Source organism: Agelaius phoeniceus, chromosome 17 (genome assembly GCF_051311805.1).
Source record: "Agelaius phoeniceus isolate bAgePho1 chromosome 17, bAgePho1.hap1, whole genome shotgun sequence".
NCBI classification, from domain to species: domain Eukaryota; kingdom Metazoa; phylum Chordata; class Aves; order Passeriformes; family Icteridae; genus Agelaius; species Agelaius phoeniceus.
This window is the reverse complement of record NC_135281.1, coordinates 8,360,493-8,386,588: the sequence shown is the minus strand read 5'-3', so window position 1 is coordinate 8,386,588 and position 26,096 is coordinate 8,360,493. Positions and strand designations below refer to the sequence as shown.

The window sequence follows — 26,096 nt, the reverse complement described above, 5'->3', positions numbered from 1 at the left end:
AGTCACTCAAGACACCACAATTAAATCACATCTGAAGAGCCATTTGTTTAGTTCTCTCCTTGCAGTACTCATTTTATAAAATATTTTCCCATTTGTTTTAACAAAACATCATTCGAAAACCTGAGCTGTATCAATCCAGTTTTATGTCTAGATGCTTCATTTCAATAGTGCTTCTACCCTGTATGTGAGCAGCAGCAGCCTCTGCTTCCAATGGAGCTCAAAACACTTCAGCAGTTTTGTAACACAAAATATATCTTTCCCAAAATTGCAGTTCTCACGCCAAATTCCTACTCATAAATTCATTGACAGGCAAGTTGCAAACCAAATAAAAAGAGTTCACACTGGAAACCCTGACAAATCTTTGACAGCAGCAGTGATCCCAGCACAAAGCTTTCCATGGCAGACAGGATAAAGCAAGCTATACTCTGGTGCACTTTATCTGGAAAACAGCTCTGCTATCCCAGTCAACATTCCCACTGTTCCTTTTTTCACTATGAATGAGAAATTCAGTATAAAAGCATATAGTACAAACAAGTCTGTGGTGTCTGGTATAAAATAAATAATTAAACTACAGTAACCACGAAATTGGATTTGCATGGGAGGAGCTTCCCCCTGTACAACATAAATTGTTAACAGTTATTTGAGAGCCATTTCCTTGCAGATCTTGGATAAGGGAAGCTGTGGGGTTTACTGTGTTGCAGGGACCAGCATTCACCACATCAAGGTTCCACCTGATGCAAGTCAAAATACCCAAACACAGTGCTCGCTAATATAAACTGGCATGCAATAAAATATTTATGTTTGGTTTTAGCTTCTGATCACTGCACCCACTTAGAAAGAATGAATTATGAATTCTCAATAGATGGTGCTATAAAGAAAAGTGCTAAAAAAGAAATCCAAGATCTGTGCATCAGACCACAACATGCAGCACTAACAGGCCTTTTCACATTGTATATTCCAAAACACCTCAGGAAAGCTGGTAAGTGTTATCTCCTGCTTTACACATAAAGAAGCAAAGAATAAATTACCTTCCTAAGGCCATGGATCAATAAAAATGGGAAAAGGATTGCCTGAGTCCCAAATCGACACGCAGAGTGCCCTTTCCACAGGGCTTCACTGCTCCCTCCACCCACAGATATTTTCAGGACACAGACATGCAATCTCCCAAGTCATGTAACAATTTTTCAGCTTAATCTGCTGTAGAATATTTTACAAGCAAAGAGGTGTGAGGTCTGCTTTTACAGACTGCACAGTGGTGAGCTGGGCATAGTGCCAGTTCCCAGCTGACAGCTAAGCATCAAGGCACCAGGATACTCAAAAAATGGCATTGGTTTTGATCAACACTACATAAATAGGAAGCTCCTTCTCAGATGCCCTCAGAGCTCCAGAGGTACAAGAGCCAGGTGCACAGAGGGATCAGAGTCAGTGACATTGGACCTCAGTGAGCATGGAAATGGAATTGTCTCTGGATATGTATTTAACTAGAGGGGTCACCCACAGCCTTGAGGTCTGTGCACACCCAACTAAAGGTAGGGGCACATGAAGAGGGCATATTTACAAACTAAGGTGAAGCATGTGGTGAGCTAGTCCATGACAAACAGCTGACAGCCTGACAGCTCAGTTCTCAGCAAGAAGGGGTAAAACAGTTTAATTTTCACTGGGGCTATTCCAAAGTTTGCAGTCTGAGATTATTGCTGCTAAGCCCAGGCCTTCACTTCTCCTGTGCTGCTCATCTGCTCACACTCTTAACACTGCCACTCAAAACTAGATGAAAGGGTCATAAAACAAGAAAGGAGAATAACAGCACTGAAAAAAATTCAGAATCAATATTATTTGAACAAAGACGGCTTTCACTGGGAAAAAAATGAAAAACCAACACATAAATTCAGTGTGGTGGGAAGAGGAGAAAAACATCAACAGGAGCCTGAGAAAGAGGATATGAGAGATTACAGAAAAGTCTGTAGAAAGCCTCTCCCATGAGAGCTGCTTTAACAACTGAAGGATATCTGTGTTGTCATGTCCCAGCAGCCCAAGCAGAGACTGCACAGCGTTCAGCTCCACCAGCAGGTGATACAGGCCGGGCATCGTCGCAATCACGTGCATTTCCTGAATGATGTCATTTAAATCCAGCTCTGACTCCATAAACCTGAGGCAAGACAAAAAAAGGTAACAAAAAGGCAAGAGGAGGCCCCTACCTTCCAGGAGACACCACATAGGACTTGTCACCCCAGGTGCACATGGCACCAGCATTTCTATCCTCCCTGTCCTACACCTGCCCCTTGAAGTTTAATCCTGCAGCAGCATAAACATTTCTACTGTATAATTTACATAGAGTAAATAAGCAGATTTGTTCCAATTTTGTAAATCAGTTCTAGAATTTCAAGAAGAAATTAAAATCAAGATGCTGCAACCACACATGAGAAAACTTGCTTTTAAAATAAATTCTGCAGAGCGCTGCACTTTCCCTAGCTAGCACATATTAGTATGTGGGTTGTATGAGTCTGAAGTCCATAAATATAATCTGGGTAAGGGAAAGGACAGCAAACTGGACAAAAAATAATGGCACTGAACTGTAGGAAGAAATCCCTGTAATGTGAATAACAGAACATCTAGAAGGGAGGAAGAGGCTTCAAGGACACAAACACACATCTGGGTCTCGGAGCCCATCCAGCTGTTCTGCTCACCACAGCACTGGGTAACATGAAATGATTTCCTCCCCACACAGACCTCTGGCTGCTATGCAAGCACACACCTTCACATCAGATGATGGAATGAAATCTTTAATTATTGCTGATGATGGTTTTTGTGCTGCCAGCCATATATTGGCCGCACCAGAGTCTCAACAAAGCCAGTTGTTTTTTAATTAACAAAGTCAGTTTCAAATAATATTTAGAAAAACTACAAGACAATAACTGCTGTTACATAAGCCTTATGTAACTGAAAACATCTCTATATTCCAGCAATTGATTTAGGCTTACACCTAAAATCAAAGGAAAAAAAGTTAAGTACAGTCTTACTTCTCTGGATTATCAGGAAACTTGATCCGCAGCTCCTGATTTTTGTAGGATCTCTTCTCAAAGGTAAGAATCATCTTCTTCACTGAACTTTCATCCAAAGGTTCCTCCTGACCAAATCAGAAAAGGCAGAAAAATGAGCTTTGGATGGCTGGAGAAATATCAGCAATGTGGTGGGACTGCAGCCAGGCCCAGAGCCCTGGGAATTCCAGCCAGCTTTGGAATCTCCCTGCAGAGAGCTGCCAAACACCTCACATGCCATCACTACCCACTCCAGCTCAGACCTCGAGCTGCTCTTTCACACCTGTTATAACCTGGCACCACCAGTTCATATCGAGGTTTTTTTGCTTCTGACATAGAGCAAACCTGCACTCACAGCCTGTGCCCACAGAGAGCTTCTCCACGGAAGTCCCTTGTTGTGCTATTGTTTTTTTGAAGTCTACATTTAACTGCCCTGAAGTTATGTTCTTTCACATTTTCCTCACTTGGATAAGCTTTCACTGTTATCTTAAAGCCTTTTTCTAAAGAAAAAAATAAATCAATATTCTACTCTAGTATTTTCTCTTTATTTTGTAAATGCTCCTAAGGTGTTTCTCAGCTGGAGTTGTATATTTACTGTACAGCAGCAATACAACCTCGGCTGCCTCCCTGACACCTACAAACATTTTCCTTTGTTTATGGCTTTAATGCACTTCTTTTATTAAAAAATTGATGATATAGATTTCCCTGTGTAACCTCTTCCCTCTCCTCTGACTGTGTTACAGCCACTATTTAAGAGAAGCTCTTAAAACAAAAACCAAACCAGACACCCTCCCATCTTTAGCCAAGTGCCCTTCAGGATTAAATCAAGAGCTGCTGCTGGTGTTGCAGATTCTTTGGTCAGTGACTCTAAGCAGCAATCTGGTATGAGACAGAAAACCTCCATTTCTTCAGCAAACTCCATTACAGTAACAACACCAGCCCCAGCCTTCAGTTATGATTGGATTTCCTCCGTTCCTTTGCCCAACCTGTCTCTTGCCATCCCCCTCATGTCATCACCCCATTCAGCCAATCAATACTACAGTGCCCAAAGCACATTCTTCTTGCACTGGGATTTCAACCCACACATGCTGACACTGCTTCCTTCTGCTCCCTTTGATTCTTTGCTTCCTCTAACACATATCACTATGATATCTCCATTAGGATCTGCTTTATATCTTGTATTGAATTTGCATTCAGTATTGCAGTGTCCTACAGATTAGCTTCTTCACATCAAATTTACTGGGACAAAGCACATTTCAATGGCACTTATATTAACTGCAGTCCAAAGTAATAAACAAGAGATTTGAGTTCTAAAGCCTGGACTTTCAGCCTTTAAAATGTCTGGCTGGGAGGACTCCACTTGACAAAGATGAGGGACTGGCACACTGCAGGAATCCACAAGACTCCAGCCAGTCAGGAGGACTCCTCTTTTCTCGATCCATCCTCCCTGGAGCTGAAATGCTACAGAAATCCTGCATTATCTTTCTCTGCTATCAGCAACAACTGTCATGGCAATAGCTCAACATCAAAAAAAGAGGGAGATTCTTAAAGACGGATGCTGGCAATGCTGTATACAAAGGACAATGATATTTTACAAAGCTACACGATTCTGCAGTGGTGAATATCACTTGTTTTTTTATCAAACAGGACACAGGCAGCAGGAAGCAAATATCTTCTAGATTTATACCAATCCATGTGTCACATTTATAAAGTGATCTTTTCCCTGGCCCTTGGCAGAAAGGCCAATGCAGCATTGGATTTCTGTCTCCAAGGCTTGAAATCATTTACCCTTGACAGCTGCCACCCCCCTCCTCTGACCCAAGACCTTTCTTGTACAGAAGAATGTTTGTTTATTTGCTGCTGCTGCTGCACAGCTACAAAGAGTGGGAGAAGCTGCATGGTTGGGGGCACTGATGAGAACAATCGTCAGGAAATTGGTTAGAACATAGAAACTGTTTCCTAAAAATATACTTTAGAAGGTGATCTGGGTATTCTCAGACCAAACAGAAATTAGACTTGAAAGCCTTCTCCCTTTTGTCCCCACTTTAAATCCTCAGCTGATATATTTGAGAAATTTGAAATTAATGAACACCCCGCAGGGCAGGAAAGCAAACCCACAACCTGAAGCTGTACGAGCACAGAAAAATCACGTTAAGCCTCACCACCTACATGGCAAGAAATGGGAATCACAGAGAAGGGATTTAGTGTTTGGTTATTTCCACTGCCTCTCCTTTCCCAGAGGACTTACTTCCTCATCTTCCTCTTCTCCATCCCTCTCAATTATCTGAAGGAGTTTCTTCTTCTCGTCATCAGTTTCTTCCAGGGCAGCAGACTCCTCTTCCCTGTGACGGCCATGCTCTCGGGCACTGGCTTGTTTCCGACGTGCTTTGATTTCCTCTTCCTCTTCATCACGGGGTCTTTTTGTCCCTCTGTTAGGCTGAAGTCACAGAAATAAAAGGTGAATGAATATAAGTGTTTAGTGACCCTTGCAAACCAGAATACCAATATTACAAACCATACTGAGGAAATTCTTACAAGTTTAAAAGATTTGCTTACACGACACTTAACAACTCTGAAAACTGGAAAGGAAATTAATTTAGTGAAGTGGAACATCACATGAGTAGATGAATGCCTCTGCCAAGAGCTGTGTCAACATCCTACCTTCTTTGATCTATGAACACAATTCACGGGAAAATATCTTCATAGACAGCAAGGACAAGGAGTGCACAGACAAGGAGTGGCCAAGCAGCCCTGCTCAGTGGGGCACAGCTGCCCATCAAGGAACCCCAATCTGCTGACTCAGCTCAGACAACCCCACATTTCACAGCCAGCAGACTGATATGCTCAGCAGACAGCAGGGAATGATAATTTTTTACCCACAATGTATACAAGACTATATTGAATTCCTGTGTGCCTCCCATTTCACCCCCATCCTTCTGTCTGAAGTTTGCTGACAAGTAAAAGCAGAATCAGCCCAACTCAGAGTAGGTAGGACAAGGAGGACTGCTGCTTGCTGCAGCTCTGCAGGGGCTTGGCACAGGATTAAACAGTGCCCAAAACATCATGGTTTGCTTGGAACAACCTATTATTTTATTCCACTATTTCTAGTTGATTGTCAAAATTAAAGGTAATTTGCCAAGGGCAAGAAGAAGTCCATTAATCCTAATCCCATGTTTTCATTCAGGCAGAAAGGGATAAAAGCATTTACAACAGAAGAAAAAACTTTCCCTTCATAAGCTACAAGGACATTAAATTTGGTCTCTCACATTTTTGAAGGACAACCAAGCTGGAACAGGAGTACTCTATGCTCTATAACTACAGCAAAACAAAGCTTAATTCTTTACTATTTAAGAGGAGTGTATGTTGCAAGAATAATAAAATAATAACAAAAATACTTTTACTTTACATCACTGCTCAAGTCCCCTGGTAGTTGATTTTGTAACCTCATTAGGTCTAACACATGTCCATCTTAATTTATAAAACATCACCTGGCAGGCAGCCCCTGCTCTTCTGCTCTGTGTGACCCTTTGTCTAAAATGGCAAAAGTCACACCAGGCTTCCATGAACAGGCCCTGCTTTCATGTGGGACTGAGATCCTTCTCACGTTTGATCCAAAGAAAGGTGCAGATGAAATATGTGACAGCGTCATTCTCCTGCCAGGTCTGGCACTAGTGTGAGCATCAAGATGGAATTTCCACCTTCTTGGCAGGTTGGGAACTTTTGGGCTGCAGAAGGTAATAAACCTTCCAGGCTCCCAAGGGAATCCAGCTGTGGTTCCAGTTCTGCCACACACTGCACCAGTGGCACAGCCCAATGACAAGCTGGTAAAAATGCTGCTTTCAAGAGACATAAAAAAATAACACACACCCACTCCCCCCCAGCCAGCCCCAAAAAGCACATGAGGAGTTAATTATAGTTAAGAAGCAGGCCAGACAGCAGCCTGGCTGGGGTCACCTTTTTACAGGGTTACCACCTTGTCACCACTTCAGGGAAGATGCAGAATCAAGTTTCCCAGACAACACATTAGCACAAATCAGAGCTGTATCTGCTCGCTCCCAGGCAAACCTGTTCAAGCTCTGTTATCTGTCTCCTTTCTCTCTATATCTTCTCTGCCATTTCCATTACAGATGGTACATTCCCGACTTAAAACCCTTCTAAAGTGCCTCCATGCACTTTTAAAGCAGTTACTCAGCTCATAATTCAATAGCCATGACGTGGAAGCATACCCAGAGATTCTGTGAGATGAAAAATTTATTTGCTTGGAGGGTTTTGTGGATTGGGGTTTTTTTTAAGCAGATTCCTATTACTTATCTTCTAGGTACATTAAAATATAATTTCACATAGATCCATTTGGAAACAAATGTGTCATTGACAACAACTAATAATTCAAACACTCCCAGAGCAACCAGCAAACCCATAAAAAGAATAAGGAAAAGGTGCTCTTCTAAATGACATCATCCAAGGAAAAAATTTCAGTAAATGCATACTCCTTACTCAATGTCCTTGATGTCACAAGGGGCCCTGCCCTTCGTATGTCCTTCCACTCACTCCTTGGTAATACCATCCTAAACCATCTTTGCCAGATTAATGTCATAAACACAAATACAGCAATTAGTGACATAAATCCCAAAATTTACATCTAAATTTCAACAAGATTTGCCATGGATGTTCCTAATTTGGAATGGGAATCTCAAACCTCACTCTCATTTCTAAACATTAAAAAGGACCAAAGCCCCTGGCAAGCCTGAGGTGTAATGAGAGGCTGAGGGAGCAGGGGGTCTATCAGATGCAAAGTCATGTGCCATAGGAAGGGATTGCATCCCAAAACAAAACCTAAACCAAAACTCCATCATGAAACCATCCCCATTTCCTCTGAGTACACAATCCTCAAAATCAGAATTTACACTCTTGCTTCCATCTCAATTATTTTACCCTTTTTGGTATTTATGCATTGCTGGGGGAGGCTCTGTAGCAGGGAGCAGAATCATAGCAGAATCATTATGATAAATCAGGGAAGTGCCCCGTGTGTGATCATTAACGCTGCCAGAGCCTGGCAATAGGCAGTAATTGAATTCGGGCAAACGCTATTAAGCAGGCATTAAGGCTTTGCCTCTCCTTATTGATGTTATGCAAAAACCTCGCTAAGAACATTGCTGTTCCCAACCAGCACTTATTAAAGCCAAGAAACCAAGGCCTGAGTGGAACACCTGGGTCCTGCTCATTCCACAAGAGATGCACAGTCATGAACAACTGATTTAAGGCAGGCATTACTTTCTGTTCATTGATTTTCATCTAGGGTTTGCATTTGTGTTTTGCAAAGGACTCTTACCAACTAGCAAGAATTAAGCTCATAGGTTGCTGCACCGAGCCTGGTGCATTTCGCTCAGCAAACACACAGATTATGTCCAAACACGTTTATTTAACCAATTCCACAGCTTCACAGACATCTGCACAAGTTCTGCCTTTCTGGTAGAAAAGAGAAAGTTAATCATTTGATAAACAAAATGTGGGGTTTTTTACTTAGCCGTGCTAAGGTGAATCTGGCAAGAAGTTAGAATTCATTTGAAAATGCACAAGAAAAGCATTTTTCAATTGCTATGTTAGCTAAGCTTAATTCTGTTCCTGATGAATGCAGGGCATTCACAGTAATTTATTCAGCAGGCATTTTCATTTAAATCTAACACTGATAGCACCACACAAAAACCAATGAATACAAAAGGATTTAAAAAAAGCTACTGTTTATAAAATATGATAAAGTAAACAGAGGCTGGTAATTGGGAACGGGAGGATTATCTTTCCCTTTCTCTTGTCCTCCTGTACTGGTTCTGTCTGTTAGCTGACAGACACTCCCTGGGGCCCAGCCTTTGGTACAGACTTTCCCCTGACACACCTGACACAGGTCCTGGTCTGGGGTAAGGCCAAGCCTGACCTCAGTGTGGGCAGCAGGAGCAGCATCAGCCACATGTCACATGAGGAACAGGGAAACAATGTCCTAAATCAAAGCACAATAATCTGCCAGCGCCCCTGGGCTCCCTCCAAGCAGTGATTGCACATTAATATCAGGGTTAAGTACACCACAAAATCAGAACACACATTTCTCAGAATCCTGATTGCTTCAGCCTTTGCCAAACATAAGGAAGGTTTAGAGAGGTCTCAGTAGTTTCATATTACTCAGGAAATACTCAGGAGTTTCATATTACTAAGGTATCTGTTCTGTAAGTAACGTCATTACGGTGAAGCTCAGAAATTTTTTGTTAATGAAATCTGAAATAAATCTTCATAAATGATGCAGCTTCTATGCCCACATCCCAGGCTGCTCCAAAAAGCCACTCAGAAAGCAGCACAGCAGCTGTCAGTTTGGGATCATAATCTCCAGAGGAATCTTCAATGACTTCCTAATTTTGTTTCCAATGTTTGTGATAAACCAGGCTACGATCAATCTCACTTTCCCATGCTTTTTCTTCCTGAGGCATGACACACAGCACTTCTAAATGGTGCAGGATCTGAGTGCTAAAATCTGGAAGAACTGGTACCCCAGGAAAATCAGAAATCTCAAGAGACCCAAGAGCTCCAAAATCACACAATTTGAGGCACATGCAATGACAGGTGCACACTGTACCCACATGAATACAGATTATTAATTTCAGAGGGAATTAACCCCTGTGCCCTCCAGCCTCCCTTGTGAGGCTCTAAACCACCCAAGGAACACATCAGGGAAGCGCAGGACAGGGATCTTTCTTGACACCCCCTGGTTTGGTGGTCAAAGACAATACACTGGGAAGTAAACTAGAGCTTCACTTGCCACCCTTGTGAGAGCACCAAGGCAGCTCTGGCAGCATGGGGCTGCACTCCCAGGAGCAGAGCCAAGGGATGAGGCAGACAGCTGAGCCAATGTCAGCTCCTTGTTTTAACTGCCAGCAGCAGAGGAACTACTGGGGTAATAATGCTGTGAGTCGCCAACACCCAGCTCAGCTGAGCTGCCCCTACCATCAGATGCATCCATTACATTGCAGATTGACAGCAAATTATCCATACCAGCAGCAGAAATGATGATACACAGAGATCCATCCCTGTACACACTGCACTGAACCCTGACAGACCCCGGGGAGATCACCCAGTGTGCTGAAGTCAGATCTCACCCGAGCAGTTACTGCTTCCTCTGCTACTTGATCTTACCGACAATCAGTGCTTTGCAATGATCACTCACACCGATGAAATCTGCCGTTAATGAGAATTCAAATAACCTCCCTTATTCCTTCCCAAGACAACTGAAAGAAGACTCTGAATAGCCCCGGAGTTGGCATTGTCCTCTTAATTACCCTCTGTAATCAGAGACCAAACACGGAGGATCTGGGCAAACAGCAGCAATATTTAATCATCACTTTAGACCATCTGCAACTGTTTTGCAGCAACACGTAAAGTTTATGGATTCCTGAGCTTTGGATAAACGGCCAGGTGCTGTTTAATTGTATTTTTTGTTGCAAGAGGTTTCTTTTCTCGTTCTGGCAGACACTTGGTGCTGAATTGGTGGCACAGTGCCTGCAGTCTTCCACGCCAAGTTTGGCTCTGAGGGAGAACATCTTCTTGCCGAAGCAAGGGCACAGATTACACATTTAGAGGAGAAAATTCAAAACAGTGTAAGAGGAAAGCCATTATTTTGGGTTGTGCTGAGGGAGGTTAAGAAGACCAACTCATTTGCAGCAATAGATTAAAATCAGAGAGCTGAGGCATCACACCACCTCCCTGCCAGCCGGTACCATCCCTTCAATGAGGACAGCCAAGGAGACCTTGAGCCAGCCCAGCCCAGAGCAGGGAAGCTCCCAAATCCAGGGCTGGAGCAGGCCAGGAGCTGCTGGGGGAGCTGCCAAACCACCCTCCCCTGGCCATCTTCTTCAAGCCACCCTCCCCAAAGGCAGAGCCTGACCCACAGGATGGGAGGCAGTGAAATCTGCTGCTTCCAACTATTTTTCCCCACCTCCCAGCAGGAAATGCCCTCACAGAAGGCAATCTCATTTTCTCAGAACCAGAGCTATTTGCCTGCTTGCTGCTCCTCCACTTTTTTCACCTGTACCCACCATTGTACCCAGTTCTGGAGGTCTGAACTCAGCACCACTGACTTCCAATGCTCACTAAAGCATCACCCCAGCCGGTGACACAAGAACCACCTGCATTCAGCTGAGAGCCCAGGAGAGCACAGAGCCAGGACAAATCCTTCAGGAACTATTTCAGCAGTTGGCTGAAAGCTGCAGAATGCTTTTCCCCACAGCTAAGAACAATTTTAGCAGCAAGAAATGGAATTAAAATTTAGATACCCTGCAGCTAAGCAGCACTTCTTTACCTTGACAGAACAGAGCCCCCCACTGTCACAGGCAATCACCCCCTGCCCGTGCTGAAAGCTCATCCAAGGGAAAGCTGCACAAAATCCAAGCGAGCCAAGCAAAGTGGATGGACACTTCCCTCCAGAGTGAAGGGAATCCTGGGGAGTTCACATCCTGAGAGCAAGAGAAAAACCACCTAACAAAACCTCAAACTGGAACTTGCTTAAAAAATTACAAAGTTCATTTGAGTTTACCTCTCTGTGTCTTAACCTGCATGCCAGACATGTAAGGGATAACATTGCTAAGCCCTAGATGGAGAAGGCCAAAGAATCATAGGAACGTAAGAAATGAGAATTCTAATTTGATGTTGAGAAATCACATTTGAAAAAGATAGAGAAATACAGAAATAGAGGCAGAATGGATCTCAGAGCAGCAGGGCTGTGCTGTTGGATGCAGCAGCATGTGAAGGGATGTTTGAGACAGAGCAATCCACAGAAGGAAACATCCTGGAGATTATCAAGGAAGAATCCAGTGGAGTTCTCAAAGACAGACTGCCCCAGAAACTTCAATACCATTAGGAAAACTGCTGAGAACAACAACTTCCAACAGCAACTTCCCCTTTTCCCCCGAGCATCTCCAAACACCACATTCCCAAAGCACAAGCATGGAGTGATCAGCAAGACACTCCCTTCACCTCTGTGCCCCACGGACTCAGGCACACCAGGAGGGCACCGAGTTCCACCAGGAATTCTGTGCTCTCAGCTCGGAGCAGACCTGGCCACACCTACACGGCTGAAAATGCCTCGGGGTGTTTTCCTCACCCATGGAAACCCCACGGCTGCAGCCGGGCTGAGAAGTCAAACAAAGCCCGGCTATATCCCAGACAAAGTGTCAAAATGTTACTGCAGGTCACGCCCTCATTCCGTGTTTCACAGGAACACCTGAAATCTGCTCCTGGACAATAAACCACTCAACACCTGCACACAACGAGCCATCAGTGACCGCAGGGCAAGGGAAGAAAATGCTCTGAGTAAAGGAAAACTTTTACAAGGAAAACTTTTAAAAACATATTTTGATAAAAATGAAATTAAATGGGTTTTGTCATAAAACAGGGAGAAAAAGACACGCTAGAACAGCCACGGAAGAGGCTCAGGCTCCGCTCCAGCTCAGGCGGGCACAATCTGCCCATCTGTGGCCGAACCGACACCGGCAAAGCCGCGGAGCCCCCGGTAATCGGCTCCTACCGGGCACCGCCGCTCCGAAGAAGGGGAGAGACCCCCAAAACTTAGCGGCAATTTAACCAGTCCCCGTGCGAGTGCGGCCGGTGAGGCCCCGCACGGCGGCCGCCCCAGGCCCGCGGCCGCACCGGAGCTGAAGCAGCACCGCTGCCGCCGCAGCGGGGCCACGGACGAGGTCACCTCCGCACAGAGGGCCGCGACACCCCCAGCACGGCCCAACCTCCCCAGCTCACCTGGTAGCTGAGCAGCTCCCCCACGTCCATCGCACCCACCGGGCCCCGCCACCGGGAACCTGTCGCAAACCACCGGGGGCGTGCGACACCTGCCGTAAGGCAGGCAGCGCAGGCCGGGTGGCGGGGCGCCACACTGCCGGAAAGCGAGGCGGGCTGGGCCGTGCCGGAAAGGGAGAGGCGGGAGGCGCCACACCGCCGTAAAGCAGCGCGGGGCTGTCGTGAACGGGTGCGAGGCCGCAGGGGCGACCCCCGCCCCTCACGGGTCCCGAGGCTGGGCTCGGGGACCTCCCGCCTGTCCCCCGGTGCCCCATGGACAGGGAGGGAATGAGACCGCGATGTACCCCGGAGACAGGAGGGCCCGCCCTGCCCCGAGCAGCCGGTGCCACGGAGGGCCCGTCCCCGCTGTGCCCCGGGGGCAGCGACACCCGGCAGAGCCCCCGAGCGCTGCCCCCGGGCCAGCGGGAATCAGCGTTTTACGGGCCACGTTTTCCATAACCTTGCAAAGGCGCTGCCAGCGGTTATTGACAACACATTTCTATTTATACCCGGCGTCATTAACCGCTGTCACCTTGAAAACACGCCAATAACCGGGCCCTGAGCGCGGCAGCAGCGGCGTGACGGCCCCTCTGCTTGCTGAGGTCGTGACAAATCGCTCTGTAATTCCACAAGATGCAGAAACCCAGACAGATTGAGGCATTTCTCAATTTAACAAATAAGAATAATTAGGAGAGCGTCAACTCAGCCAAAATCGTACTGAATTTATTTCAACTGTGCTTTAAAAAACAGTTTTGAGCTAAAATAATTTTTCATCATGATCACAACTATTATGCAGTTATCTCAGCAGGAGTCTGGTTTGAGAAATCTCAGAAAATTAAAAAAATATATAATGTTTTTGAAGGAGTCCCTCGCATCCCCCATTGTTTCAAGAAAATATAGGAGATCGGTCATGGCGAAATTAACTCAACAAATCTGCATGTTAAAGATGAGATAAATAGAAGATAATTATTAGCTCGTCTGGCTTTGGGGTATTGAGCGTTCAGATAATTCCCCAGCTGTGAAACCTCCACATTTGGAGACACTGGAGGGGTACTGGCACATACTGGGAATGGGATTCAGCTACTGGGAAGCCTGACTCCCACCCAGGGATAAGCACAACAAGTAGGGATAAGAACGAACTGACCACCCACAGACACACAGAATATGATGAGCTGCTCCTGCCCCGAGGCTTCCCTTCCACCTCATTCCCAGTGAGTGGAACAGCTCTGGGAGGAGCTGGGGGAAGGCAAAAAGCACCAGTGACAAGAAAAGCCGCAACCTGAGCACAGGGAGCGAGGACGGCACCTTTGCCTCGAGCTTCTTGTTAAAAAAAGGAATAGAAAATGTTCAATTCACCTCCCTGACAGGACTCAAAGGCCAGGGGCAACACTCAAAAAAAAAAAAACAAAAGCAGGAATTTGAAGAGCCCAGGCACCACATTGCTGCCTGGGAAGCCAAATTCTCATCCAGTCCTACAGGGCACGATGCAATAACAGAATTTTTATCCAATAAGGTGAGTTGGAGCACAGGGACAAAATACTGAATTAAAAAGCAAAACCAGGAGCAAAATCAAAGTCTTTAAAAAGCTCTCAAGGAAATAAATGAAGGACGGAGATGAGCAGCTTCTCCAGGTGGTGGGTGCTGCATGGTGCTGGCACCAGCCAGGTGGAACATGCAGCTGCGTAAGGGGCTGAACGCTCTGGATGGGCTGGAGCAAACCTTGGGAGTTGGCTTGGTCAGGAGAACAAGGACTCCTGGCTTCCTCTTCCCAGGCACCCCCCTTCCACAGGGGATGGGGTACCACCCTCAGGACTGACCATGACCCCAGGCCTGTCCTGACACTTTTCCCTGGATAGGCACAGCCAGCAGCAGCTGCCAATGGGGCTTATGCAATGGTCTCAGCATGGAAACACCAGATCCTCATCCCAGCAAAACAGGGCTGCAGGGGATGCTCAGAACCATGGATGGGAGCAGAGGTGGGAGGAGGAGAGGAGGAGAATCCTGGTTTAATTTTATTCCGAGTTCAGGTTTCAACCCAGATGCCTCGAGATCTAATTCTGAATAAATAATTGTACTGAGTAACCCAGGTCCCCCAGTGATTAACTAAACACACTGAGGCTCGCTGAAATTGAATTAGTGGTGTGCACTCAGCCGTTATTACCCTCCCCACGTCATGAATATTAATGAGGGGTTATTAAGAAATGTAAATGATGCCTCAGGGGGTTGGGAGCACCAGGGGTGCAGGGCCGTGTGGGCTGATATGACAAACCATTAGGAAAACAGCCTGATTGAAGCCACTTTTTAATTATGTCAGATCTCGCTCTTTGGCGGGTGCAGCCGCGTTTCCGGATGCTTTCGTCTTTATTAAAATGAGAAAAAGGGAACAAGTCAGATCTGGAATGGGAAATGAGCCTTTGCATGGGGGAAGATTCAGCCAGCCAACAGCCTGGCATGTGGGGGTAACTGGGTCCTGCACCCCACAGGGTCCCCCCCCGGCTCAGCTCTGGCCAGGACACCCCCATGCTGACAGAGGGGGACATTGGCACCCCCACAGCACCTGCACCCCGTCCCTGGACCCCCACAGTCCCCAGCTCCCCACCACAGCCCTGCTGCCTGCAGCCCCTTGCCTCGGTTCAGCCTGGCTGGGCAGTGGAGCGACTGCCACAGGCTCATGCATTTTAACAGGCTCTCACAGGGCTCCCCGCACCGGAATGGGAGCTGACAGGGCCAGCTGAGTTAATCAGAGTGGATAATGGAGGGAAAGAGAGAAATCTCAGCCCAAATTGCTGCAGAAATCATGAGCCAGGACTCAAAACCATCGAATTAAGCTGGGATGATGCTTAAAGGGGAAAGCAGCAGTTCTCCCAGCCTGCTGTCCCACTGAAGCAGGGAAGGAGGATGGCCACAGAGCCCCTGTCCTCCCACAGAGGGTAGGGGCCACCAAACATTGAGGAACCCCCAGAGATGTGCCACTGGCACTGGGACAGACATTGTGGTCCATCCAGCTCTGCTCCACCAGGGGGTCACACCCTAAACAAAGCAGGCCAGGGGCTGTTCTTTGGAGGGCACCATCAGATCAGATGCTTTGTTGTAGTGACGAGCATGGTGCAAGCCTGGACCTGCTCTACCATCCCAACACTCACTCCCCTCCATGTTCTCACCCTCTGAGAGTACCAAACCCAGGTGCCTGGACAGGGCTGAGCCACCAGCAAGGGGACAATGGGCATGAGATGGAATCACAGCCCATCCCTGCGAGCCGCTGGCATCGCGGCAGTGTCACGGCAGACAGATGGAGCAGTCTGGGACAGGCACGCACACAGGATCGTTGGGATTCAGGTCTCTCCGCCCTGATAGCTTCATAACACCAGGCTGCTGCTTAATTGCACCCGTAAGTGTTGGAATTACTGAAGGGTAAAATGCAAATGGTGTAACCTTTCCTGAGCTCACCCGGCACTGCTGTGCCGGCTCCGTGCCGAAGGGAGCTGCCTGAATCCCTTCCCATTCTTAATTGCTCCAGAGCTGCTGGGAGATGCCCTCCCCAGGCCCCAGGAGGGAGAGGACAGGCCCCTTATCAGGGTTGTGTCCTGATTCCCCGGAGGTGCTGGGGAAGCCCTGGGAGCTGCCACCTCCCCAGTCTGACCGTGACACCCATTCCAGCCCCACAGCACCGTGACCAGCTGAGCTGGGGCTGTGAAGGTGTAAGCACAGAGCAAAACACAGCCTGTGCCCTCCCTCTCCAGTGCCACCTTCCCACCCCGAAAGCCTGGCACAGCTCCTGGCCAGGATCCCTGCATGCTTGGTCCTGGGGTCCCGTGGTGCTGGATGCCAGGGCACAGCACTGGCTGAGCCCATAGCACGGCAGGAGCTGGAGGGCTCCAGTGCCAGCACGGGAACCCAGCTGTGGTCTCATGGTTAATGAGATTTTCATGAACCTGCGAATCATTTGGTGGGAGGGGTGGGGACAGGCCCGGGTAATTAAAGGTTGCTGACCTGTGAAATCAGACTGTGAGAAGCCAGGCACTGAGCTGAGGGTAGATGTGGCTGGAGGGGGAGGGAAGAGGAAGGTGCAAGGGGAGAGGGTGCCTGTGGTCAGACTGTCCCTGCTCCCCACCTGTGGCAATGCCACTCACTATCCTGGTACAGTTGGAGGCTGGGTGGTGAAGCAGCACCTTATTTATGGCTCTGCTTCCCTGAGATAAACTCCACAAAGTGTGACAATCAAAATTAAAGATTTCTCCAGAAAGGCAGCCTAGGGGAAATCACTGCTGCGGCCAGTGGAGATTTCCCAACGGTGACTTTTAAATTAAAGGAGAAAAAAATTTCTTTAATTTGGCAGCATGCATGGGATGCAGCTCACTGGGCACGTTATTATCCAGCTCAGCAAATGCTCCCAGAATTCACTCGTGCTCCAAATTACCAATCTATCTGTGAGGCTGCACATCCCCACCTGTGCCAGCATCAACCTGCACTGGGGGGCTGCATCCCAGCGGGGACTGGGTGTGCCCTGACGCCCCAGAGCTAAGTCCTGGCAGCTACCCCCTCCCCACACAACCCAGTCTTTCTGGCTGAGCTGGAGCAGCTGCTGCATGTCCCCAGTGCAGGAGCTGCCCAAGGCCATGGGGAATGGTGGTGCAGAGGGTGCAGGCAGCTGTGGCCCTGCCTGCCCTGGCACAGCTCTTCCCCTCCCTCTCCCCCGCCCCTTCAGGATGAAGCAATGAAATTATTTTTCTACTTGAGTAGTTTTCAATTTAGATTAAGAAAAATCTGCGCTCCGTTAGCGACGCCGCAGTAAATCACGCGCGGGCGGCGCGGCGCGGCCGCAGCCCCATCGCTTATCGCCTGCAAACCTTTTTTCACGTTGACAGGCTCTGAGTGTGACATTGAGCAGGGCAGCAGCAGCCTGGCAGGGACACTGCAAAGGGTGGGGGATCCCCACCTGGCACTCTATCTGGGATAGCAACCAGAGCAGGCAGGCACCCTGGGAAGGATCAGGCTCGCCACCATCCCATCCAATCCCTGCCAACGCGGCATGGCTTGACAGCACACTGGGGGCACACTAAGTGCCTGCTGCCAGCATCACTCAGTACTCCAGCAGCTCACCAAGCCCTTGCTCTTGCCCATCACCCAACACAGCTGTGACAGCGCCATCGCTGCCTGCCCTGCAGCCACACCACGAGCAGGTCCCATCCTCACGCTCATCTCAGCACTGCCACCATCATCATGCCAACACCATCAAAAGGAGCGTTTGACAGAAAACAAACCTTTTTTTTCCCCTCTGGTTCTTGCAGCTCGTTTATCGCTGGCGCGGGGCAGGCGGAGCTGTCAGCGCCTGAACCTCACTCATCCGTTTAACCTTGGGGGAAGAAACACATTTGTGCCGGATAACGTGCATCAGATGGTGGCACCAGGAGCGCCTGTAGCTGCTGCGCCTGATGGATGGGCTACAGGGGCCTCGCCTGACCTGTGCTTGTATGTTATCTGCATTGCTGCGGGAGGCTTTTCATCACGCCGACAGCTCCGGCAGCACCAGCCTGGCAGGAGCAGCTCACCTCACCAGGAATGGCTGAGGGCACTGCAGCCACAGGCACCGGGCCCCATGGCTGTACTGGCATCATGGCACTGTGGCAGCGAGCCACCATGCCAGAGGACACGTGTCAGGCTGTGCCCTACCAGATGCCTGGCTGCAGTGGGGCTGCAGGGACAGGGAGAGTTGGTGCCTGCCCTGCCAAGGGGACAAAGGACACCCTCACTGCTGGCAGTGCCAACCAGGCCAGCTGAAAGGAGAGGCCAAGCTGCTGCACTTGTTCTTTGGGTGACATTTTGCCAACAAGGGGTCCTGTGACAGTGACAGAGAGGTCATGGTGCTGGGCAGCCTGGAGCCCCAGTGACGGATGAGCGCTGCCAAGTGCCGACACAAAAGCCATTTGGTGTAGGGAAATGATAGATGCTAACACTAATTTTAAGCACAGGCAGCCGAATTCCTCCAGACAGTCTCGGCACTCAGGATTTAGGGCACAGCTGCTGGGTTCAGATAAGGTGTGAAATCAGCCCAGCGTGCAGGGTGTTACTTGGTAATGAATGGCCAGTGATGGATGGGGGTGGCTCAGTGCTATAACCTCCACATTTGGAGCCTTTCAAATCTCTTGCCATCAATCCTGGTTGCTGCCAGGCACCAGGAGGAGGAGCCAGGAACTGGCAATGGGCACACACCATGCCAGATGAGCACCACAGTTTGGAATCCCCCTGCACCACTGGCAGGAATATCAGAGGGGTCTGGGAACAGATCCTGCCCAAGCTGGAGCAGTTACAGCTGGTTTCACCAGCAGCATGACCACACACACCACCTCTCCTTTCTCTCACCATGGAGCATCACTAGCTGCTTCCATGTGCTGGCAGCAGCCTGGTAAGGAAGGGGATGGTGAGTGATCCTGGCCTCCATCCCTGCTCACCCAGCACTGCCATGGTGAGCAGCCTCAGACCCACGTGGACAGCGCAGGGACAGCTCCAGCCCAAAATATTTATGGTGAAAGTGATGCTGGAAATGGCAAGTGCTGTGCTTGTCTGTAGCGTTTAATCTTTCCTCTGACCTTATAAAAAAATCTATTTGTGTTGAGATTTTAAATTCACTTCCTAAATCATCCACTACAGGCTTCAGGCTTCACACAGTATTAATTCCTCCTCAAGCAAATGAGTTTGGTATTTGTTCTTTTCCGGTACTGCCAAAGCCAGAGTGCTGGAAGGATGAATGCCATGCTCCCCTCAGAAATAATGCCTGTGCCCCAGCCAGAGCTCTGTGCCCCTTGCACCCCAGTGAGCAATGTCACCCTGTGTGCACACTCACCCCCACACACAGCACCTTTGAAGTAATCCCATCTCTTCCAGCTCACAGGAGAGCTCTGAGCAGGATGGTTACCTCTGTCACCTCCCAGAAGGAAGAGTCAGAGGTGGGGGTGAAGGCCAGGGTCTGCACAGAGCAGCAGACCCCAGACCCTCCTGCCTCACAGGTCAGGGACTGCCTTGTGCCAGGGGACATGTGGCACTGCTGCATCTGGAACAGATCTTCTAGAGGAGCATACACACAGCCATCAGTCCAGAGCCACTGTCTGCCAGGATGAGACATGGGCGGTCCTGGTATTGAGCAAATCACTGGGAATGCAAACCAGGTGCACCTGGGGAAATACATCAAAGAATTACTGCTGCTGAGGGTTACAGGGTGTTCCCTGCTCACACACTACACCTGGGCCCCTCTTCTCCCAGGATCTAAGGGGAGGGGTTAATGATAAACCATGAGGTTTATCAGTCCCTGTGCAATGGGCATGAGCAGGGTGAGTGGACAACCTGCTCCTGATTTATTGTCCTGGAAACATTTTATATAGGCAATGTATTTAAAGGAACTAATTAGAATTGTATTAATATTTATGGACCATATGGAGAAGCTGATAACTGCTATTGGAGGGTATTAGCTGTTATCTTACACTGGGCAGGACTGTGATGTTTGGAGGCAACTTTAATTGTGGTAAGAGTAGCCAAGGTCTCACCAGCAGCCAGTGACAGCAGCCCACCTGTCACTGCAGGGGCAAACTATGCTGGAATTAATAACTCTGCTCACAGGGTTCCCCTGAGCAGCAGAGCATCCCTCCAGGCATCCCTCCACAGGGATGGCAGCCCCTGCTCTCCCAACCCCTGAAGCAGCAGCACAGTCTCCATGCTGGACACGATGCTCCCAGCCCTGTCTCTGCCATCCATCCAGCCTGGAGCAGGGGGCCGGGAGGGGCCCCAGGGACAGGCAGCCCCAGCAGTCCCTGGCTCATCCATAACCAGCTCCCTGCCCGCGCCCGACCTCTCGCTATAGCAAAGTTCACATCAATTTTCCTTCCCCTCATTTGTCTGTAAACCATGAAGAAAAATCACCGCCGTCCGCCCGCATCAGGCGCTGCTGTGATGTATGGCTGTAATAAAATCCCCATTTTGGGAGGCCGCCTTCCCGCACCGCCAGCCGGGCACCACGCGTGGCCGTGCCACCAGCCGGGTGCCACGCGTGGCACAGAGCCATGAGCAGCCAGCACCAGCCCAGCCTAGACCCTTGCATCTTGTCTTGGCTTCACTGCATTATGGATAGGGCCTATTAGAGCTGCTGTTGAGCAGCAGTCCCTGTGAGTGTTCAGGCAGCCAGTGCTGTTTAACCCCCAGATTGTGAGGGACAGCTCAAGGCAGGGCTGAGCGGGGCTGCAGTGGGCAGAACCCTGCCTGTGCTGGGCACCCTTCTCACCCTGAGCCTGCCTAATGTCCCTCAGCCCCCCAGCTCTAGGAACAGTGTCACATACAGGAACTTTCATGTCAGCACCCAGCAGCAGCCATGGTGCCAGCTCAGGGCCAAACAGTCCAAGAGCACGTGGGCAGGGACACCTTCCACTGGACCAGGTTGCTGCAACTCATATCCAGCTTGGGCCTTGAACACTTCCAGGGATGAGATGGCCACAGCTTCTCTGGACAGCCTGTTCCAGTTCCTCACTGCCCTCACTGGGAAAAATTCCTTCCTAATCTCTAATCTAACCCCGTCCTCTGTCAGTGGGAAGTCATTCCACCTTGTTCTGTCACTCCATGCCCTTGTCCAAAGTCCCTCTCCAGCTCCCTTGGGGCTTTTTTAGGCACTGGAAGGTGCCATAACTCCTAGGCTCCATAACGGAGCCTTCTCTTCTCCAGGCTGAACATTCCCAGCTCTCCCAGCCTGGCTCCAGAGCAGAGGTGCCCCAGCCCTTGGAGCATCTCCGTGGCCTTCTCCGGGCCCGCTCCATCAGCTCCACATTCTTCTCATGCTGTGTCGCCCCCGGGGATGGGGACGGGGGGCGCTGCCGGAGCCCGGCAGAGCCCGGTCCGCTCCCGGTCCATTCCGGCGGAGCAACAGCCTCCTCTGCCGGCCACCGCGAGGGATCGGCGCCGGGACCAGGACGGAACCGGCCCCCGAGCCGCCACACACGGCGGGACGGGACGGGGGGAGCCGCCGGAGGCACCAGCACCGGCTGGGAGGAGCTGCGGGAGGGAAGGGGGTGCAGGTGGGGAGGGGGGTGCCCAGCCCAGGGGGTCCGTGCCCCACAGCCCGGTGGCGGAGGGCACGCCAGGCTCACACTGCCATGTGCCTCCATCGCTGATGCCGCTCCACGCTGTGACACACAGGGCACAGAGCCGGGCAGGAAGAGTGCAAGGCCCCCCCCCCAGCACCAGCCAAAGGGCCAGGACTGCTCGGAAGAGGCAGGTGACCCCCACATCGCCACCACTGCACTGTGGCACATGCCACACTGGGGCAAAGGTGTCACGCAAAGGGACCCCATGCATGTGACCAGGCTGTTCTCAAAGCCCCTTGTTCCTGCTCATGTTTCCTTTTGATTTAGACACAGAGTTCTGCCAGCAACAAATGCATTTGGCTGCTCGGAGCAGGGATGACGCACACAGGAATTTCCAAGGGGGAAAGTATGATCGTTGAGCTGTAAAAGCCTGGGTGAGGTCACAGAGGTCACATTGGCTTCAGCACAGATTCCTGCATCCTGGCAGGCTGGCCTTGTCACAACTTCCCAGACAGGGCGTGTCCCTGGTGTCCCCCCACACACTGGGACCCCAGCTGGGGCCGTTCTCCTGCTCCAGCACAGGACAAGTCTCTTCCACCAGCCCCTCAAAAGGCCTGGTTCTGTCCCTCTCCACCCAGTGCAGCCCTGGCTGTCCCCTGCGCTTTGCTGCAGCCCTTCCAGACCCCTGCCCTGTCCCCCAGGTCAGATTGCCTCTGCCCAACTTGCTGGCAGCACCTTCAGGTGCCCTTTGCCATTCATTGAGGCACAGAGATCTGTGCCTGCATGGCCACAGCTCAACAATGAGAGAAGCCACCGAACAGCCCCCTGGCAGGGCTGCAGTCCCTTGACCATGCCCCTGTCTGCATGGAACGGGATGCAGGAAGCAGAGGTCCTGCTCAGCAGGGCTCAGACACAGCAGTGGCAGCACAGCAGGGTCCCAAGAGCAGGGAGCACACCTCACCTTTGGCATGGTCACCCTTCACATGCTCAGCTGGGCTCCCTGTGACCCCCCACACCTTTGACCTTGGGCATCCCAGGGTCACCTCTCACCAGTGTGGGAGCATGGGGAGGTGAGAGGCAGTGCTGACCCCGCCGCAGCACCCATCTGCTGGGACATGTCTGCAGCCAGTGACATGTCGGCACTGAGCCACCAGCCTGTCCCCACGGAGGAATGGTGCTCAGCAACGGGTGCACCCAGCCTTGTGTCTCATGGAGGCTTCCCACGCTCTGCTCCCCCTGAGGCCATGCTTGCCTGCAAGGACCCAGCCCGTTGTCCCCTGAGGCTCCACCAGCGGACGTGGCATGATGCAGGCACCAGGCCAGGACTGGGACAGGCAGGTGCTGGGTCTATGGGATGGGCACAGCCCAGCAGCCCACAGCCCTGTGTCACTCCAGTAACACACTGCCAGGACAGCAGCCCCCAGGGGAACATCTTCCTCAGCAGCCCCCTCTGGGTTCCTATCCCACAAATTCATCTAATCATTTGTCACAGCTGGGTAGTTCTGGGCTCCCCATGGCTGTAGGGTGACCCCAGCCCATGGCCTCATCTCCCTTTCCCCATGAGAGTGCTGAGGGTCCTTTCCCCTGCTGCAGCCAGGTTGCCAGGGCTGGACAAGGCCAGGTAAATAATTTCTCAGGCCGTCATTGCCTCGGGCACAACTGTGACACGCAGCAGCAGTGAGTGTTTTGGCACACGAAGGTTATGTGCATGGCCCCTCCCCAGCTCCACACAGATATAAACCCCGTCAACCTGCGCTCCTCATCCATACCTTTGGCATTCACCAACATGAAGACCACCATTGTTCTGCTCCTGGGCATCCTGGCCCTGTGTGCCCAGCTGCATGCAGCCCCTACGTCTGATGAGGAGAAAGGTGAGTGCTGGGGGGCTTGGGGTGGGTGCCTTGTGCTAGCCCCTGGAGCACTGCTGGGCTGATTGGGGCAAGGGTCCCACATGGAAAGAGCAGGTAGGAGCCATTCCAGAGCACAGAGCCAGGCATATGCCAGGCTCCAGAGCATCCATGCACCACTGAAGCTGTGGCCGTGCCAGCAGGGCCACCGAGCTCTGCGCCACAGGGACAGCATAGGCAAGGGGGGCTCGGCTGTGGCAGGATGGGGCAGTGTGGCAGGAGCCTCAGCAGGTGCACAGCTGGACCTGAGGGGCCATGCACCAGTCCATGCCCATGGTGAGAGGACCCTGTGCTGCTGACTGAGGGACACTGGTGTCTCCAGAGATGGGGTGTCCCTCTGTATCCCTGTCCTTGCTATCCCTGCTCTGTGCCAGCAGCGGGAGGCTGGCTCACTGCTCAGGGGCACCTCAGTGTGCTCCTTTTAATCATTGACCACTCAGCAGTCAGGTGATGTGACTCCAGCACTTCCCTGCTGCCATGGAGGAGCCACGGTCACCCACAAGGCTTGGGTGCAGCCAGTGTGACCAGGCTCAGTGCTGGTGGGCACAGCTCCCGAGGGATGCAGCAGAACCAAGCCTTTGGGGCCTGGTTTGGGGCTGCTGATCCCAGGTGCTCAGCCAGGATCCTCCCTGGCCATGGGGACAGCTGGCAGACCCCTGTGCTCCCCACAGCCATCCTCAGCCTCTGCTAAAGAAGCACCTGGCAGAGGCAGGGTGGGGACACCAATATCCTGGATGCCATACACTGGGGACAGGAGCCAAAGCATTCCTGTCTCCCAGAAGGCGATGCCAACTGCGTGGGCTGGAGCTGCTGGCCCTGCTGCCAGCTTGCTTGGTCCCTCTCCAGGTGCTCCAGCTGGCTGGGGGCAGCTTCAGCTGGATTGTCCCGTCAGCAACCAGCTGGGCACCTTGGAGCTAGGGCACAAGTGCAGGCAAAACCACTGGTGCCCACACTGCTCCCACCAGCTCTTGGTTTCCCCTGTGGTTTTCCCCTCATCTCCTTCCATGAGCCTTCCATTTCTGGGCTCCCATCTGCTGTCATCCAGCTGCTCTTGTTGCTGGCATCCTCCCTCAGAGCCTCCCAGTGCTGGCTGCTCACTGCCAGCACCAAGGTCACCCCATGCTGGGGTCACCTCAGCTTGGGCAGAGTTGTCACAGGGTCAGACCAGGGCAATGATGCTTAAAGAGAGCACCAGCACAGGGCCACAGCAAGTCACAGTGGGACACCAGTGACCCTAGGTGGGTGTGGGACTGGCAGCAGTGCTGCTGCTCTAGAGAAGCTGCTGCTGGGTCCAGGTGGGCTCTGTCCCTGTGCAGCACAGGTAGAGATGGTGCAGGTCCCTCCTCTCCATCCTGGTGGGCAGTGTGCTCACCTCCAAGCTGTTACCACCCCCATCCCCCCCTGGCCGACACAGCACTGTGCTCTGGCCCTGCTGCAGGGGCCACTGGGCTGCAAGATGGTTGCTTTCATTCCTGGCATCCCGATGCTGGCCCTGGGTCTGCTGTGGGAGCATCCCAGCCAGCCTGAGCGTGGCCAGGTCCCTGCAGCTCCCCATCCAGGAGGGCACAGGGAAAACGGCTGCCTTGATGATCTCCCTGCCACCCCGGGCCTCTGCCCATGTGTCACTCCCACTGCCGTCAGCGGTGACATGAGGTGTGGCAGTGGGGCAGGCGGCTGAGCGCCGGCTTCTGTTCCTGCATAAACACCCGGCAGGGAGGGGACCACAGGCAAAGGCAAACAGTTACTGATTTACTGCCACGCCGCTGTGCCACATTGTTGACTGTGGGGTTAAATTACCTGGAGACAGACCCCGGCAGAGCAGACGCCAACTCGTGACTCAGGCAGGGATCATGTCCTGGCCCCATGCACCCTTGGCCCATGCAAGTTTACAAGATACCTGGAGCTGGGGCTGCCTCCACCAGCAGCAAGAGCACATCACCAGGAACAGGGCAGGTTTCATCCTCCTGCAGGAGGATGGGTGCTGGCAGAGTGGCAAATGCTGATGTGAGCAGGGTAGCCATACCAGGTGGGCGAGCTGGGCCCATTCAAACCATCCCCAGCTTGATATTGCCAGGGGCAGTTAAGTGTCCTGAGCCACCAGATGTGGCATTGGGAAGGGTATCCCGGACAGGCTGAAGGGCTGAAGGTCATACAGCCCCAGCACCACCATGCCCTGGAGCACTGGGAGTGCATGTCAGTGACATTCCCTGACAGCCCCTTGCACAAATGGTGGTCGGATGGTCCATCTGCATCCCCAGTGCTGTGGG

General features: G+C 51.1%; 1 protein-coding gene across 1 annotated transcript in view; it reads right to left on the bottom strand.

Moving 5' to 3' along the window:
• The window catches only part of CTNNBL1 (catenin beta like 1), a 47,346-nt gene extending 34,369 nt beyond the window's left edge, over nt 1-12,977 (bottom strand). Inside the window, exons 1-4 of the mRNA XM_077187311.1 lie at nt 12,825-12,977; nt 5,284-5,472; nt 3,018-3,124; nt 2,007-2,146 (exon numbers count right to left, since the gene is read on the bottom strand). Coding sequence (XP_077043426.1) covers nt 2,007-2,146; nt 3,018-3,124; nt 5,284-5,472; nt 12,825-12,854 — 466 coding nt within the window. The 5' untranslated portion in view covers nt 12,855-12,977. The remainder of the gene's footprint in view (nt 1-2,006; nt 2,147-3,017; nt 3,125-5,283; nt 5,473-12,824) is intronic.
• Nucleotides 12,978-26,096: the final 13,119 nt, after the last annotated feature.